General features: G+C 39.1%; 1 protein-coding gene across 3 annotated transcripts in view; it reads right to left on the bottom strand.

Annotated features, from left to right (window-relative positions):
• Nucleotides 1–17,774, bottom strand: part of TBC1D5 (TBC1 domain family member 5) — a 407,032-nt gene that overhangs the window by 207,594 nt on the left and 181,664 nt on the right. For all 3 annotated transcript variants that reach the window (XM_081970868.1, XM_081970866.1, XM_081970867.1), the window contains exon 4: nucleotides 16,727–16,793. In XM_081970868.1, the coding sequence (XP_081826994.1) occupies nucleotides 16,727–16,793 (67 nt within the window). The remainder of the gene's footprint in view (nucleotides 1–16,726; nucleotides 16,794–17,774) is intronic.

Here is a 17,774-nt window from a genome sequence, read left to right as displayed (position 1 = left end):
ATTAATATTCAAGTGAGAAGTGAAATTAATATTATTAAACAATCATTAAAGATATTTTCTCATTAAAAACAATCATTAAAGATATTTTCTCTTAGATTACTGTCCATTAAATAAAATGAAGGCCTAATTCAACTACTTTAAAAACAGAAACATTATTGATAAATATTAGTATACACTGAAGAAAGTACTTATGAAATGCTAAAAGTTAAAAAAAACCTCACCTTCACTTTTATTTTATAGGTCACTGTTATATTATCTAATAAGATAATTAAAAACATGCAAACAGCTGGTACTGCGGCTAAACAGATTAATGTAATAGTCTGTAGTCATATGTGCTGGCAAGAGGTTCACCTCTTTGGCGAGGAGAAGGTCAGCTGCCCTTGGGAAGGAGAGAAAGATAGCATTTGTATTTTCTAGTGGTATTACTCTGCAAAAGATAGAAATCCATTGTTGTTGATAGAAAGGAAAAACTTTAATTAAAGGGACATGTGATTTTTGAAAATTATTATCTGGGTTTTGTGTAAAAAGGATACAATTTTCCCCAAAATATTGCAAATTCAAATCCATTAAAATGTAAATATGTTCAGGAATAAATTCATATTGATTGCATTGTCTGGTATTAAGTTTCTTCAAGGAGATGTTACTCTAGATCTCCTTATCTATAGAGGCTCGGTAGAAGAATGTGTGAAAATCCCCAATTTTGAAAGATACACACCAGTAGGAAAATTCATCCATCTAAAACTAATAGATGTATCTATCTGTCTTTTTACCTATCTATTTATCTGTCTATTTATTTTGTATAGCCTTCATCTCAAACCAGTGTCTCTGTTCCTTTCCTGATATACTTAGATATTTTAAATTCTTTGCTTTTAGTTTTATTCTCTATTACATTGTTATATATTTAAAATTATAACTATAGTTTTAAATGTATATGTTGGACATGAAGAAAGGATTTTTCTTGCTTTAAAAATGCTAAATAAATGTCACAATTGAATGTAATACTAGTATGTATAAGAATCCAGCACTCAAGTAATTTTAAATGATACATCAATATTGCTAAAATGGATCAAGTGTCTAAATCAGGGGACCCTAACCCCATGTCCATGGAAGCACTGGGCCATGGCATGCCAGAAACCAGGCTGTGCAAACAAGTGAAGCTCCATATGGGGGATGCAGGCAGCATGTGAAACCATGCCCCCTTTGATCTGCAGAAAAAAACTCAACAGAACCTGTCCCTGGTGCCCAAAATGTTAGAGGCCACTGGTCTAAATGAGAAGACAAACTTGTATTAAGAATATCAAAAAGATTAAGTTAGCCAATTATACTGATACAAAATGATGCAAATTATAATGAACAATGATTTGTACTGTTACAGGGTGTGTGTCAGAAGTGGTATTCAGCAAGTTCTGACCAGTCCTGGAGAACCGGTAGTGGAAATTTTAAATAGTTCAGAGAACCAGTAAATACCACCTCTGACTGGCCCTGCCCCCATCTATTCTCTGCCTCCTGAGTCCCAGCTGATTGGGAGGAAATGGGGATTTTGCAGTAACCTTCCCCTGGGGTAAGGAGGGAATGGAGATTTTACAGTAACCTTCCCCTGCCCTTATCACCAAGCCCTGCCCACCAAGTCATGCCCACAGAACCAGTAGTAAAAAAAAAATTTAATCCCATCTCTGGTGTGTGTGTGTAGACTACTCTAAAGTTCAGAAACAATCACTAAAAAACTCTAACCAATCCCAGTTTCTCACTACAAGAGGAGGCAGGAAAGACATGATAAGTTATGATACAGTGAAGACTGGATTATGGAGTGAAGCTAAGATTGAAGTGCATTCACTCTGTTCAATCAGAAAACTTCAACTTACTTAATAAACAGGTCAGTTATAATTTAAGTTAATTCCTATATTACAGCAATTTCACTGGTTACTGGTCCCTATTATTGGTAATCTATAAAAATGTAAGAGGTGTGAAGAACAAATTTCTTGAAGAATTAAAATCTCCTTTATAGATTTGGTTTAGTTCAAAATCTTTTCAGAGAAGCCTTTATTTCAATCCCAACACCATTTGCAATGTAATGGGAGGCAACATGAAAGAAGGATTTGGAATTCCCAATCTAGTCTGCCTGCTATTTTATTATTTTGCTACAGCAAAATCTTTTCAATATTTTTTAAAATAGATTTTTGGCCTGCCAATTTTTTTTCAATATTAACTGATTCATATTTATTTAGAAATGATTATTTAATACTAATATTGCATGCAATGCTTTTACATTTGTTGCCATTTAATAATAATTATGTTGGGAAACAGGATAAATTACGATTTTTATGTTCTAAAATACCAAACTGCAAAAAATGCAGGTAAGGCAAATGCAAGTCTGTACTGCAATCATTAAGAAGCACATACTTTTAGACAAAAGCAGGGAAAAACCTATTAAGAGTTCCAATTTATTTGTGGTGGGTTGAAATAAATAAAAATATAGATCAATAAAAAGAATTTTAAAAGACAAATGCCAACTTAAATCTTCCAGCTGTATCTATGCACATTTCTTTTCATAATGAATCACTAGTTGACTCATCTTTTATATGAAAGTCTTTCACACTTCACGCTGATAAACTAGACATTCAGGCTAAAATTCTAGATGCGTAGTTGTGGAATACACTAATAAAGGCATTTACCTTACAGTGCACAACATGAAACAAGGAAGATGAGTACGTGATGAATATGTGGATAATAGTCAATTCCTACGGCTACAAACATGCATACTGCATTTCAGATTTTTCTACATCAAATTCAAAATGGTATAATATTAAAAATAGTAACATGCTGCTGTTTAGGATTATATATAAATAAATGCACTGAATTGTAAAGATTGATCTAGTTTCATTCATTATGTTAACAATTTCAATTATTTTCAAAGCTTGCTCAGAAGACGCTGGAGATTTGACCAATTTCTATTTCTCCATTATTAATTTTTTTACACAATTATACTTCATTTTAATGTTAACATTCCCACATTCCTGCTCATCAAGCTCTCTTCTGTTCTTTGAAATGTAATTTGTAACTTGGAGCCAGCAATTTACAGCTCGCCTCATTATATGTTTGGAGTTACTTGTTACAGAGCATAAAATATTCATTTCACACCTTAAATGCTGTAATGCTATTTAATAGCAGTGCCAGGTTTGCCAACTATTAAAAGCCAAGGCATTTTTTTCTTCTTTAATATACTGTATGACCTAGCTCTATCATTTTCACTTTCTAATTGTAACAATAAATTAATACTATACACTGCAATGAAGGCTGGCATTATTTTATGGTTTAGTATGATTTTAGCATTGTTATTCCTTGCAACATTAATTCTGAAGCACAAGTGTTATTCTGTGATCTTGTAATGAAGATACATCCATAAGATGTTTTAAAAGGCTAACTGCAATCTTATTCATATATCAATGAACAAGTATGATTCATTTTTTTGAATAGAGCAGACCACTATGTATAAAAGAATCATTGTACAATTTAGCAAAATATTGACACAATGGTCAGATATGGGAGATTCCATTCTATAATGGATGTCTCTGCATTTGCAGAGTGGAAGAGGTAGAAGACCTACTTCACATCCTATTTGATTGTTGCCTGTATAAGAGGGTGAGAGACAGGTACCTTGGTCCATATACCAAATGAATGACCCATTGGGATCCCCATATCAAAACAACTTACTTTATATGCGCCCAAAATTTGAAAACAACATTTAATACAGCACAGTACTTGAGCAAAATGGTTCGGTTGAAATTGGCACATGTGAGGCTGATTGGTGTAGATTATAGGTGACACTAAAATATTTTATCATATTTTAATTTATCCATATATTGAGTTATTTTATTTTATTCCAATCTCATTTTAAATTGTATTTTATTCCAATTGTTTTTATTGAATTTTAGTAATAATTTGTGTTTGGAACTCTGCATTTTAATATGGTCCATGGGCTAATAAATAAAGTAAACTAACTAACTAAATGTAGTGAAATAAAGACTAAATCTGTATTTTCTGATTCTCCAAATAGTTAATTCCAAACAAATAAAAGTGAATAGAATTGTTCATATTCCCTCCAAATCTGAAACAGGTAAGAAATGGTATCTGAGAAGTACATAGTTCGGCCATAGTCAATACATCTTGTAGGAAGTAGAAACTCCAACACTCTTGAAAAAAGTATTGATATGGCTCCTCTAGAATGGTATACCTTGGATGTCCTTTCCCTACACACAATCATCCCATATTTAATCTCCCTTTGTGGCGAAAGCTGTAAAAAGGTGATGGGCAAGCAATGCAGGTCACAAAATAGTGTCACATGATTGTAGTGAAGTGAACCCATAATTATTTAGAGAGTTACATTTTAGGCCAACTCTAACTTTCAAAGTAGCTTTCAAGGGTAGTCCCTTGTGGAACACATTGTAGTTTACAAAGGAGCTAACTAAAGCATAGGTTTTTATAAAGCATTTTCAAATCCAGAAAAGGGTACAACTGGAGCACAAGATAAATTTGGGCAAACCTCTTCTAGCTAGGTCATCAGAGTTCTAGCTATCAAAATTTATTACATAACATTCCTGCCCCAGTTTTGGAATAATGATAGATTCCAAAACCCAAAGACAAGCAAGCAATTCTAAGAGGGAATACCACTTTTCCTCCTACACCCATTCAGTTTGGTACCCATTAGTGGCAATCCTTTCTTAATAAAATCTTTAAAAAGCTAAATTAATGCTTACAAAATACAAGAACACTATTTGGGAATTTCCTTATCTTGACAAATTAGATGTTAGTGACTTCTGACTGAAAGAATCCTGTCATATTGTATTACTGTGTGGTTTGAAGGTATTTCTGTTTTGGATAGGAAGACTGTGCAGAGAGTGGTAAGGATAGCAGAAAAGATGATTAGAAGTTTACTTCCTTCTATCTAGGACATAGCATATAAGCGGTCTTTGACTAGGGTCTGCAATATTGTCTGGGACACTACACATCTGTTCCATGACCAGTTTTCTTTGTTACCTTCTGGGAGGAGGCTTCACAGTATCCGAAGCAGGACATCTAGATTCAGTAATAGCTTACATCATATAGTATCAGCCTTGTTATCTCTCAAGACTCTTAACTCTTTTTTCCGTTATCTATTCTAAATTGTCTATGATTAATATATACAATGTATTCAGAAACTATTCAGACCCTCTTTGCATTTGTCAATTTTGTTATGCTGCATCCTGATTCTGTTACTGAAATTCATTTTTTCTCATTAATCTACACTCAGTATCCTATAATGACAAAGTGAAAACAGAAGTTTAGAAATGTCTGTAAATTATTGAAAAAAACAAAAAGAAAAGTGAAATATCACATTGGTATAAGTATTCAGACCCTTTGAAACAACATGTGTAATTTAGCTCTGGTGCCTTGCCTCCTATTTCTCTTGTTCATTGCTGAAATGTTTCTACATCTTGATTGGAATCCACTTGTGGTAAATTAAATTGATTGGACATGATTTAAAAAGGCACACACCTCTCCACAGAAGACCTCACAGCTGACTATAGCAGAGCAAAAGTCATGAGGTCAAAGGAACTGCCTGCAAGGGTCAGAGACAGGATTATTGCAAGGCACAGATCTGGGGAAGGCTACAATAAAATTTCTGCCACACTGAAGATTCCTAAGAGCACAATGGCCTTCAAAATTCTCAAATGGAAGATGTTTGGCACCACCAGGACTCTCCCAAGAGCTGGTCGCCTGGTCAAACTGAGCAATCTCAGAAGAATGGCCTTAGTAAAAAAAAAAAAAAGAGGTGACCAAGAATCCTATAGTCATTCTGACTGAGCTCCAGAGATCCTATGTGGAGACAGGTCAGAACCCCAGAAGGACAACCATCACTACAGCCCTCCACCAATCTGGGCTTTATGGCAGAGTAGCTAGATGGAAGCCTCTCCTCAGTGCAAAACACATGAAAACCCACTTGGAGTTTGCAAAAAAGGACCTGAAGGACTCTCAGACTGTGAGGAACAAGATTCTCTGGTCTGAAGAAAGCAAGATTGTATGTTTGGCCTCAATTATAAACATTATGTCTGGATTAAACCAGGCACAGTTCATCACCTGCCCAATATCATTTCAACCGTGGAGCATGGTTGTGGTACTATCATGCTGTGGGTGTGTTTTTCAACAACAGGGACTGGGAGATTGATCAGGGTTAAGGGAAAAGTGAATGGAGCAAAGTACAGGGAGATCCTCAATGAAAACATGTTCCACAGCACTCAGGACCTCTGACTGGACTGAAGGTTCACTTTCCAACATGACAACAATACTAAGCACATAGCCAATACAACACAGGAGTGGCTTAGGGACAACTCTGTGAAGTGGCCCAGCCAGAGACCTGACTCGAACTCTATTGAAAATCTCTGGAAGGACCTGAAAATGGCTATCCACCGACAGTCACCATCTAATCTGATTGAGTTTGAGAGGATTTGCAAGGAAGAATGACAGAAAATCCCTCAATCCAGGTGTGCAAAGCTTTTGCACCATACCCAAAGAGACTTGAGACTGTTATTGCAGCCAAAGTGCTTCAAACAAGTACTGAGTGAAGGGTTGGAATACTAATGCCAATGTAATATTTCAATTTTCCTTTTGTAATTCTCCAAAGTTTGTATTATCCTTATTCTTGCAACAAACAGAACTTCTGCCAGACATCAATAGTTCTATGTAGGAAATATGTTGAATAAATAAGCATTTTGATAATATTAATCTATTTAATATTACTAACAGCGCAAGATGTCTGTTTAATAAGTTTCTGCCATCATGGTTAATTTCTTCTCAAACGCTTTAAACAAATTATTCAGTTTATAGCTTCTGCCATTTATATGATAAAAACTAGCTACTAAATCCATTGCTTTGGCTGTAGAATATAAGGCCTAAACAGTGAATAAGGGTATTGTAAGATCCCATGCATACAGACATGGCTGGTCACTAATATCAATTGCATAGGTGCTGCTATATAAACAAAAAACAACTGAGTATCATATAGCAACTGCTTGAAAATGGATCTTCTCTATCATTGAAGACATTTAATGCTAGACATTGACAGTAAACAAAACTCTATAAAAGATAATTAAACAGTTGGTTTGTAAGTATTTATAAAATAAAGCATTGCACAGCAGGAGATAGAATAGGTTTATCAATAACAATTCACATCCAACTAAACTGATCTTTTTAAAAATTATTTGTTTAATTGGCTTTGGGGTAAAATAAGTACAAAGCATCTTTATTTCAGCAAAATATTTGATGAAGGGTCCAGAGATATGCAAAGAGAAAAATGATAAAATGTGGTCTGGATTATTCTACCATTAGAAGGATAAGATGTGGTTGAACAGGTATAAAAATTACTCTGCAGCAAACTTAAAGGAAAGTTATGTGTCATAATTCAGGACTCCATAAACTATGTAATATTCAACATATTTCAAAACGGCTTGGATAAAGAATAATAAAATATGATGATCAAATTTGCAGATGAAAAAGATGGGGATGTAACAAATACTTTAGAATCTAGTAATCTTGAGAAGCTAGGCAGAACAATGAGCAGAATACAGCAAGACAAATTCTAATATGGGCAAATAGAGAGTAAATGTATTACACTGTATTACATTTAAATAGCTAAAATCAAAGCCATAAATATAGGATTGAAGATCCTCAGTGGATAGTATATGCAAAAAAAATGTATCTCATTGGATCATAAACTGCACATGAGCAACAGTATGAGTCAACTGCAAAACAAGCAAATGCAGTCCTAGGCACAAGTATCAAAATGTGGAATAAATTGGAATGGAAAGGGGTGGGATGGAATGGAATGAAATGCAACACAACAGAACAAAATAGAATATTTGGCTAAATGTATTTAGATACACAAGGGAATTGTCTCTGGCACAGAAGCTCTCAATGTACATGCAAATTAATAAACTAATAATAACCATATATGATACTAATAAGAGGGTATAATAGAGAAGATGAGAAGGATAAAAATAATAATACAGCCATTGTAAGAGAAGTCACTGTTCTTTTCTATTCTATCTTGATAAAACCCTACTGCCAGGATGGCGAACCTATGGCACGCATGCCACAGGTGGCATGCAGAGCCATTTGTCAGGGCACGTGAGACGTTCCCCTGTCAGCTGGCAAGCACGCATGTGCGTTTTCGCCAGCTGAGTTCAGCCTTTTTTAAAGCCATTTTTCACCCTCCCCAGGCTCCAGAAGCCTCCCCCGCCTCCCCGGAGGCCCTCCGGAGGCTTCAGGAGCTTCCCTGAAGCCTCCGTAACACAAAAAACGGCCTTATGGACAAACAGGAAGTTCGGGAACAAACTTCCGGTTTGCTCGGAGGGTCGGTTTAGGAGGCTTCCCTGAAGCCTCCAGAGGACTAAAAAGGACCCTACGAGCAAACCGGAAGTGGCTTCCAATTTGCTTGGAGGGTCGGTTTAAGCCCTCTGCGTTGTAAATTCTGGTCATGGAAGGGTGCCTAGAGGCTAAGATGGTCTGAATCACCTATGAGGAGAACTTCACCTCCTACAGGATCTCCCTTTCAAATACCAGGCAGTCAACCGGAGTTACTGTGTCTCCAGATGAACCAGGACCCCCTGGCGAAGGGAGATCCTTTCTTGCGGGATCCTCCATGGTTTGGCAATGGACAGACCTACGACGTCTGCAAACCATGGTCTGCATGGCCAATATGGGGCAACCATGATTACTTCCGCCCCCTCTGCCACAATCTTCTCCAGCACTCCCGGAATCAACAGGAGTAGGAGAAAGGCGTAAAGCAACCCCCGGGGCCACTTGCTGCACAGGGCATTGCTCCCCTCTGCTCTCTGAGTTGGGAACCTCGTAAAAAACCTGGCGAGTTGAGCGTTTTCTGGAGACATGAAGAGGTCTACCTCTGGCCGTCCAAACATCCGGCAGATCTCCTCGAACAGTTCTGGGTCCAGCTGCCACTCCGTCTGATCCACCGTGCCCCTGCTCAGCCAATCTGCTTGGTGATTTGCTTCCCCAGAGATGTGTTCTGCCTTGATGGACAGCAGGTGTCTCTCTGCCCACAATTCGAGACATTGAGACTCCGCTGAGAGGGCCCTAGAATGCGTGCCTCCCTGCCTGTTTACACGCGCCTTTGCAGCTACATTGTCTGTCAATAGCAGGACGTGTCTGTGCTCTACAAGGGCCTGAAAGCGTCGGAGAGCCAGATGAGCTGCCCGCAATTCCAGCCAATTTATGTTATGAGTAAGGTCTGAAGGGGACCAGTGGCCCTGTGCCAATTGTGTACCCAGCAACGCCCCCCAACCATAAAGGCTCGTATCTGTGATCAGGGTAACCCTTTTCGGCTCCCTGAACACACACCCCTTAGTGAGGGCAGAAGAAACTCACCATTTCAAGGAAAGCCACACTTGAGGTGATACCTGAACCCGAAAAGGGGAGGCGCTGTGTTTACACCTTTGGTACGGGAGGAGGAACCACTGGAGGGGCCTAGCATGGAGCTTTACCCAGGGGACCAGATCAATAGAAGATATCATCTTCCCTAACAGCTGGGACAAGGTGATGATAGGCACCCGCCTCTCTTTTTGTACCTGACGAATCAGTTTGACTAGACTAGCCTTGCGATCCTGGGAGAGGAAAACCATGACGGCTGTGGAATCAATGACCGCCCCCAAATGCTACAGCCTGGTAGAAGGTCGCATTCTGGAAATTCACAGAAAACCCATACCTCTGCAGGGTTTCCATCGTCAGGTCCAGATCCTGAAGGGACCATTCCGGGGACTCCGCCTGGAGGAGGATGTCATCTAAATAACAATGAAGCCTGATGGGAACTGTTCTTAGATGAGCAGCCAGAGCCACCAGGACCTTCGTAAAGGTCCTGGGAGCTGAAGACAGCCCAAAAGGAAGAGCCCTGTATTGGTAATGGGTACCAGCATAGGAAACCCGAAGGAACTTCCTGTGTTTGGGAAAAATTAATATGTGAAGACAGGCTTCCATTAAATCAATAGACGTCAAATAATTGCCTTCCTGGACACCCTGCAGGATGGATCGAAGGGAAGCCATTTTAAACCATTTGTAAATTAGGAAACAGTTCAGTCTTTTAAGGTCAAGAATCACCTTCCATCCCCCAGACAACTTTGGAATCACAAAAAAGTTCGAATAGAACCCCTTGCCCCAGGCCTCCCTTGGAACCAATTCAACTGGATCTCCACCAAATGGTCGATGGCCTGGCACATAAGCAGCCTCTTGGTCTCATTTTTGGAGGACATGAAAGTTCAAAAAGAATTCGGGGGAATGAGAGGAATTCCAGCCGTAGGCCAAATCTCACTGTATTCAGGACCCAGAAGTCCAATGTAATACTCTCCCAATGGTTCGCAAACAACGCCAACCTGCCACCTATGAGAGCCCCCAAAGCTCATTCATTTATTTCTGCGAAAGGAGCATCCACCCCGTCCACCCCCTGTGAAATGAAATGGGACTGAAAACAGGACCTATCCCTGTAGGAAGACCTATCCTGTCGTGGCTGAAAATTCTTAGTCTGGTAATGATAGTCAATGTCAGAACCCCTGTAAGATGGCCTATGTGTGTAAGGTGTATACTTGTGTTCCTGCTTCTTAGTCGTGGCAGGCAAAATCTAAGTTTGTTCTTATCTTCCATAAGAATAGGGTCCAAGACCTCTCCAAGCAGCTTCTTCCCTGCATATGGGTCCGCCACCAGCTTCCACTTCACCTTCACATCCACCTGCTAATTCCGGAGCCACACCATCCCCCTAGCTGAAACAGAGGAGGAAAGCACCCTGGAAACAAACTTAGCGGCGTTCAAGGTCGCATCAGCCGAAAACTGGGTCGCAGCCATCACCTTGCCAATGTCCTGGAGCAACCGTATATTGTGCGCCAGCACACGCTCTTGCATCTGTTCAAGCCACATCAGTGTGGCTCAGTTGAAGAAAAAAGCTGAAGAGGTGGCCTTCGCCCACGTTGCAGCTAGGAAAGTCTTACGTAACGCCAATTCAGTCCTCTTATCCTCAGCCTTTAAGTTGTCCGCCACATCACTCGCCACCATAGGGGTAGGGGATGCCAAGGCAGCCACAGGGGCATCTACCTCCGGCACCTGCAATGCTTGAGAAAAATCAGGCTCCATATTATAGAAACGCTTGTCATTCCCACCCAGGGTGGGAAAGGTCCCTGGTTTGGCCCACTGCTTTTGAATGACATCCAGAAATAGCTTTGGCGCGGGTATTTCCTCCTTCTGAGCTGCCGGCTCCACAAAGAAATGCTTCTTCTTGGGCACTGTCTTCGAGGTTGAAGCTGTCCACCCCCTTTTCTTTCTCTTTCTCTTTGTCATCCCCAGTCTCGACAGCTGCAGTACCTCGGGCCTTGAATAGCAAGGAACGAAACAAACCGGCAAAAGCTGGGACATCAGGTGACAAACCTTTGTCATCAGAGAGTTCAGTCTCCTTTTGTTCTTCATCTTCCTGGATCGAAACCTCACTCCTCAAAGAGGGGAATACCTCTCTCTGCGCCATGTCCAAGCGAGGAACCAGATCCTGTACGTGTCTGCGCTTGGCCATCACTAGCTCCACATCTGCCTGGCCAGAGGAACGACCCTGAAGGGCTATACCATGCACAATGGCTCGATGAATAAGAAATTGGATATTATCAGGTAGGTCATCACATTCACCCACAATATTGCTAGGCCCAGGCCTGGGCACCAGCTTATGCCTGTGATCCGATCTGGAAACAGCATCCAGGCAAGCAAATGGTTGACACTCATCATCCATGTCTTCCACCTCCGAAATGGGTGATGAAATAGAGCTGGCCCTTGGGGACCCAGAGAGCCTTGGGGGGAAGGAGAGGAAGAGAGTGGTGTCACCCTTAGAAGGGGGGGATCTTTCAGAAGGCAAGGGGGGCCTTATCTCCACCCCCCTGCTTGGACTTCTCCCCAGCCCCTTTATTTCCCTGCTTGGAGGTAGATTGCTTTGTCAGGGTTGGAGGATCTGATGAGGAGACCTTCCTCTTCCTGGAGCTTTTGGAAGGAGCAGCATGTTTCTTTTCCTTCTCCACCACTCCAGAGGGGCATTTCCTGGGGAAATCAGCCATTGTAAATGTGGAAAAAAACAAACACACTAGAACCAGGCTCTGCGACTGCTGCTTGCTCAATCTGCAACCTTCTCCACAGATACCGGCAATACCAATGAGCCTCATGGCTGAAAAAGGTGCAAACAAAATGGCCACCACCCTCGTGACTCGCAGAGGACTTCCCAAAATGGCCACCACCTCATGGCCACCACGAGGTCCTCCCCAAAATGGCCATTGCCATGAGGTCCTCCCCAAAATGGCCACCACCATGAGGTCCTCCCTAAAGTGGCCACCACCATGAGGTCCTCCCCAAAATGGCCACTGCAATGAGGTTCTATACTCATGTGGAAAGCCATGCAACCAAGTCTGGTGTTCCCGGCGAGGAAAAAATGGCCCCGAGAACTCCGTATCAGCCGTGCAGCTTTGCCACAAGCCCTGCAGAAGTACCAGCGCTCTGACCGCACTCCCCCTTGTCTGTCGCATTGCTGGCAGCCCGCTATTGCCTCTGAGAGCCAGCGGCAAGTCAGAGCCTCTGAAGGAGCTCACAAATAGGCAACTACAATGGGAAAATGTAAAAAGACACCACAGCAAAGCCCTTAGTAAGAAACCTCTGGTAAAAGGTTCCAACAAGCCCCCAACTCTAATTGTCTCAGACACATACCGAATATGGTGAAAAAGAACTTGTGAGCCAAGTCCCCCACCATCCATCCATCAAAGCAACAGAGAATAAGGTAAGTTAAAGAAAAATAACACTAAAACTAAAATACTAACTCAGCGCAATGAAAAAATGCATCTCTTGGGCAAGACTGAGTCAGAATTTGGAAGTCAGCAAGAGAAGCTGGAGGTGTGGCTTCAATTCTGACTCAGTCTCTTGGGCAAATAAGGATTGAACCCCCACTTCTGGACCCTCCTGTGCCATCAGCTGGAGAAAAAGAAGTTGTACATAATGGCTACAGATGCTGGGTATGCTTAACCTGGAGGTGACACAAGAAGGCTACGAAGAAATACAATAAATGCATTAAAGTATATGAAAAACTACCATATAGACCAGGGCTGTCAAACTCCTGGCCCATAGGCCAGATGCGCCATGTGCTGGCCATGCACCCTATTTAGTGAAGAGGAAAAAAGTCCTCATACGTCATGTGATGCCACCGTGATAATATGAGTTGGATACCCCTTATATAGACTATAGGGCAATACTCTTCTGAGTAGTATCTTGACAATTACCAATGGATTTAACTTACAGAAAAGAAAGTAGTGTTTGATTAGAGTTCAGGAGAAAATTTCTAACCATAAGAACTGTTCAAAATTGGAAAAGAATGTTCTAAGAAACTCTGAACTGTTCTTTTTTGAGTTTTCTGATTCAAGTGTTTGAACAGAAACTAGATGGTAATCTGACAGTATACTACAGTAGTGCATTCTTTAATTAGCTAGCAATTTGTGTAAGATAACCTTCTAATCCTTGCATTGTATTAATAAATAATAAATAAAATATAAGAAATTAGAAATAATATTAATGATAAAAGAAGGAAATGTGGGTAACTGATGTAGCAATACCAGGAAATCGCAGAGTAGAAGAAAAACAATTGGAGAAGATCACAAAGTATCAAGATTTGAAAATGAAATTGGGAAGATTATGGTGAAAATGGTTATCGGCACATTGTGACCAGCACTTAGAAAATTATGTCCATTGACAACATATGCATCTATCAATGACAAAAGGCTACATTGCTTGTATCTGTTCTGACACTATGCCAAAACATTATGACTTCCTAGGTTCTTCCAAAGGACTTAATATATATGAAGGCCAACACCAGCTAAAGAACTGGCAGCCATGTTATATGTAATAATAATAATAATGAACCCAATTGCTAGATCCAGTCTATATATCTGAATGTGAACCAACAACAGTAATAACAAGGTGCCCCCAGAGAGGCACTACCTTCACATGGTTGTGAGCAGATGAGACTTATGCTCGAAGTTCAACCATGCAGGACATGTCATCAAAGGTGCCAGAACAAGAGTGTCTTTTCCTTAAATAATATGGCGAGACATAAGAAACTGATACTGGATGAGTTATCAGTCAAAAGGATAATACTAAGTGTTAGAGTTAGTGGATATTTAGTGATAAATGGGCAATAGCAGTGGTGGGTTGCAATTTATTTTACTACCGGTTCAGTCGTGCACACGTGCATGTGATTGGGCAATACTTCTGTGCATGCGCAGAAGTGTGTGGATGGGCAGAATCCGGCAGCTGCCACTACCGGTTCACCTGATCCTGGGCGAACCGGCAGCAACCCACCTCTGGGCTATAGCACTCAGCACTAGTGACTTAGCAATCAGAGCCAGCAGCTGCAGGACTTCTGGAAGAAAAGCTGGAATGTAAATCTTAAACTTATATTTGTGTTTGTCCACAGGTTTCATTAATATTGTATATTAGTGATTGCGTGACCTCTGTAGATGTCATATGCTAATTAATTAAGTAAATAAATAAGTAACAGAACAGAGGCTAGAATATCAACATCATTTTATAATATGAAATAAGGTATTCACAGAAATAGAATTGGAAGAATTGAAAACATCTACTTGTGGCAAAGAAAGTGAAGCCTTGCCAGAAATGGCTCAGATTATAGAGATAAACCAGGGGAAGTTAGTAGTGGAGGAAGTCAGCATAGCTACTGAATTAATCAGTGGAACAGCTTGCCTCCAGAAGTTGTGAATGCCCCAACACTGGAAGTCTTTAAGAAGATGTTGGATAGCCATTTGTCTGAAACGGTATAGGGTTTCCTGCCTAGGCAGGGGGTTGGACTAGAAGACCTCCAAGGTGCCTTCCTACTCTACTATTGTATTGTATTGAATTGTATTGAATTGTTTTCATTCTGAAATCAAGCACCCCTTCCTCTGATTTCTCCTCAAAAGAATAAAGAAGAAAAGTGAAACAAAAAATACTGAACAGCACATACAAAAAAAGAATAAGGTTGTGTATATTGAAGCTTGTTCCAAAGAAACACCTAGCACAAGAATTAAAAGATATCAATACGGTAATATGAAATATAAACTCCAACTCACAGCAAGAAGCAAACCAACTGCAGTTGTAACTGAATAACTGAATTGCAAAATCAACAAAGAGCAAAAAAAGAAAAAGCCAAACAATGCAATACTAAAATGGAAGATAAGGTTGGAAAATAAGATCAGCACATTAAGTGTTAGGATCAGACTTAATTGACAAGATGATTTTGGAAAACTGCAAGATAAATAAGACCAACTTGAATGGAGATTGTATGTAACAAGAAAGACTAAATAATGAATAAAAAAGATAGATGACAAAAAAAAAAGTATTGCACAGTCAGTACCAGTGGTGGGTGACCACCTAGCTAGCTGCTGCAAAAATATCACACAGACTACAAACAAGTAGAAATAATGGTGCACTGGAATATCTCTAAGAAATGCCACTTGCTTACCCACAAAAATTGTTGGGACCACAAAATAAACAAAGTAATAGAAAGTGAAGAAGATAAAGTGCTCTGGGAATTCAAAGAGACAAGGACCAGCCACAAAACATTCCAGACTAAAGAAATGATTTAAAAAAAAGACAAGAGTCTGGATGGGGGATGTGGCAGTACCTGAGGAAAGCAGAATAGAAAACAAAGAACTGGAGAAAATCCCAAGATTCAAATACCTGCAAATATAAGTAGAATAACTGTGGCAGAAGAAAGCAAACATAGATGCAATGCCAAAACAACTAGAGTTCTACTTGAATACCATTATTAAAATTCTGTAACCATTAGTCAATTGCAAAAGGCAGCTTTAATATCCTGAGGTACCTTTAACACCATCAGACAGAAATACTTACTATCCCAGGTCCTTGAGAAGGACTTGGTTGGTGGATAAAAATGCCAAATCCAATCTAACTATGTGGCTGATTGTGGATGAAACATAATATATTGAAAAACTATGCAGTTCAACCTTGTGACTCCTCACTTGACACATTTCCCAATCTGTCACCCTTCAACTACAATCGTCAATAACATCTAAAAATTGAATTGTTCAAAATATTAGGAGAATTGACAGCATATAATTTCATTTAATGAAATACTTGCAAATTTGGGGAAAAATTAATAATTGAAAAATAGACTAGTGGAAGTCAAGATGATTATTGGTAAGAACCTAGCAGCTTAAAAGTATTTAAAGAAACAATCACAGACAATTGCTGAAGAAGCTTCTTGGAGGAAAAGCAAAATGTCTTCAAGGAAAAGCAAAGAAAGTCTAGTTGCCTTTTGAAAAAGCACCTTTGGGACAACCATGACCTGGATGACTGAGAATCTCCATAGACAATCACAGACATATAATTTTTGTAAAATTATATGAGGATTGGAAGTGAATTTAAAACTGACAACTAACTTCCTTAACATATTTTACTATCTGATTATAAGAAGTTTAATTATAGATATTCCAAAATATACTGTGTTTCTTTTATATTTTTGAAATAAAATGTGTATGTTACACAGTAAGTATCACAATAACACAATATATATAATGAATATAAATATACTTTATTTCCTCTTTCGTTATGAATGTAAATTTAAGAAAAGCTGCCCAGAAAGAAGTTGGAAAATTCTTACCTATATGATAAAAATATCCCATCAGAATCCAAAGTAAGTTGTACTCTTCCATTTTCATTTGACGCATCTAAAATTATAAGACATGAGAGTTTTCAGTATGTTAAGTGCAAAATGCACAAATGTGAATATATAAAAATACTAGATCTTTGATTAGTGAAACTGTGAAACTCGATAACATGCACAATCTTACCTTAGGAATATTTGTAAGACTTGTAATTCCTATGCTATGCTTAAATATTTTTAGTCACTACATAATAAATAGTCTTCTATAGACTACCATTATACATGGAAAGTTTTAGTTTGAACTTCAATAACTGATAATAGCTATCTTGTACTATACTAAAAAGTAAACACAGTATGATATTAGAAAAATAAAATTGCATGGAAAAAGGTGTCACGTTAATAGCTCAATCAAGAGTTCTCACAAATCAAATTTTATAAATTTCTCCTTCCCTATAAATTCTACTAATGAACATTAATGGTAATATTAAAATACAAACAGTGCAGTTTAGTCTCCAGATTGATTATCGTAGCACATTTCTTCTGAAAGACAGTAAAAACTTGATTTCATGGATCTAAGTGATTTCAAATTTAGCAGATTAAATTTGACAAAGTTTCTTAATTCAAGGTTTCTGGAAAGGCATTTCAAAGATCAAAATGGATGGGCCAAAGGGAAGACAAGCAGTAGCAAAAGAACAAACACTGATGGAAAGATACTGGGGAAACTACTGAGATAATTTAAACTTTAAGCCTGTCTTGGGATGTGTTAAGAAAGTCCCCATCTCCAGACTATGTTGTCTCCCAAATTTGATGACTTTTCTTTTATCCCTCATCCAAGGTATTTTTAAAGATGTTGAAGAGCACCGGTCCTAGGATAGGGCCTTAAAGCATCCCACTGCATATACCCCTCGATAAATATAAATCCATTAAGGATCACAGTTTGGGTATAGCTATTCAACCAACCACAAATTCATCAGGTAGTGGAAACATTCACCTCAGACAGTTCTATTTTATAAACAATGTCAATTTTGTTATTGAAATCTAACTA

The sequence above is a fragment of the Natrix helvetica genome (genome assembly GCF_964273705.1).
Source record: "Natrix helvetica genome assembly, chromosome: Z".
NCBI classification, from domain to species: domain Eukaryota; kingdom Metazoa; phylum Chordata; class Lepidosauria; order Squamata; family Natricidae; genus Natrix; species Natrix helvetica.
This window is presented reverse-complemented; position numbering and strand designations above follow the sequence as displayed.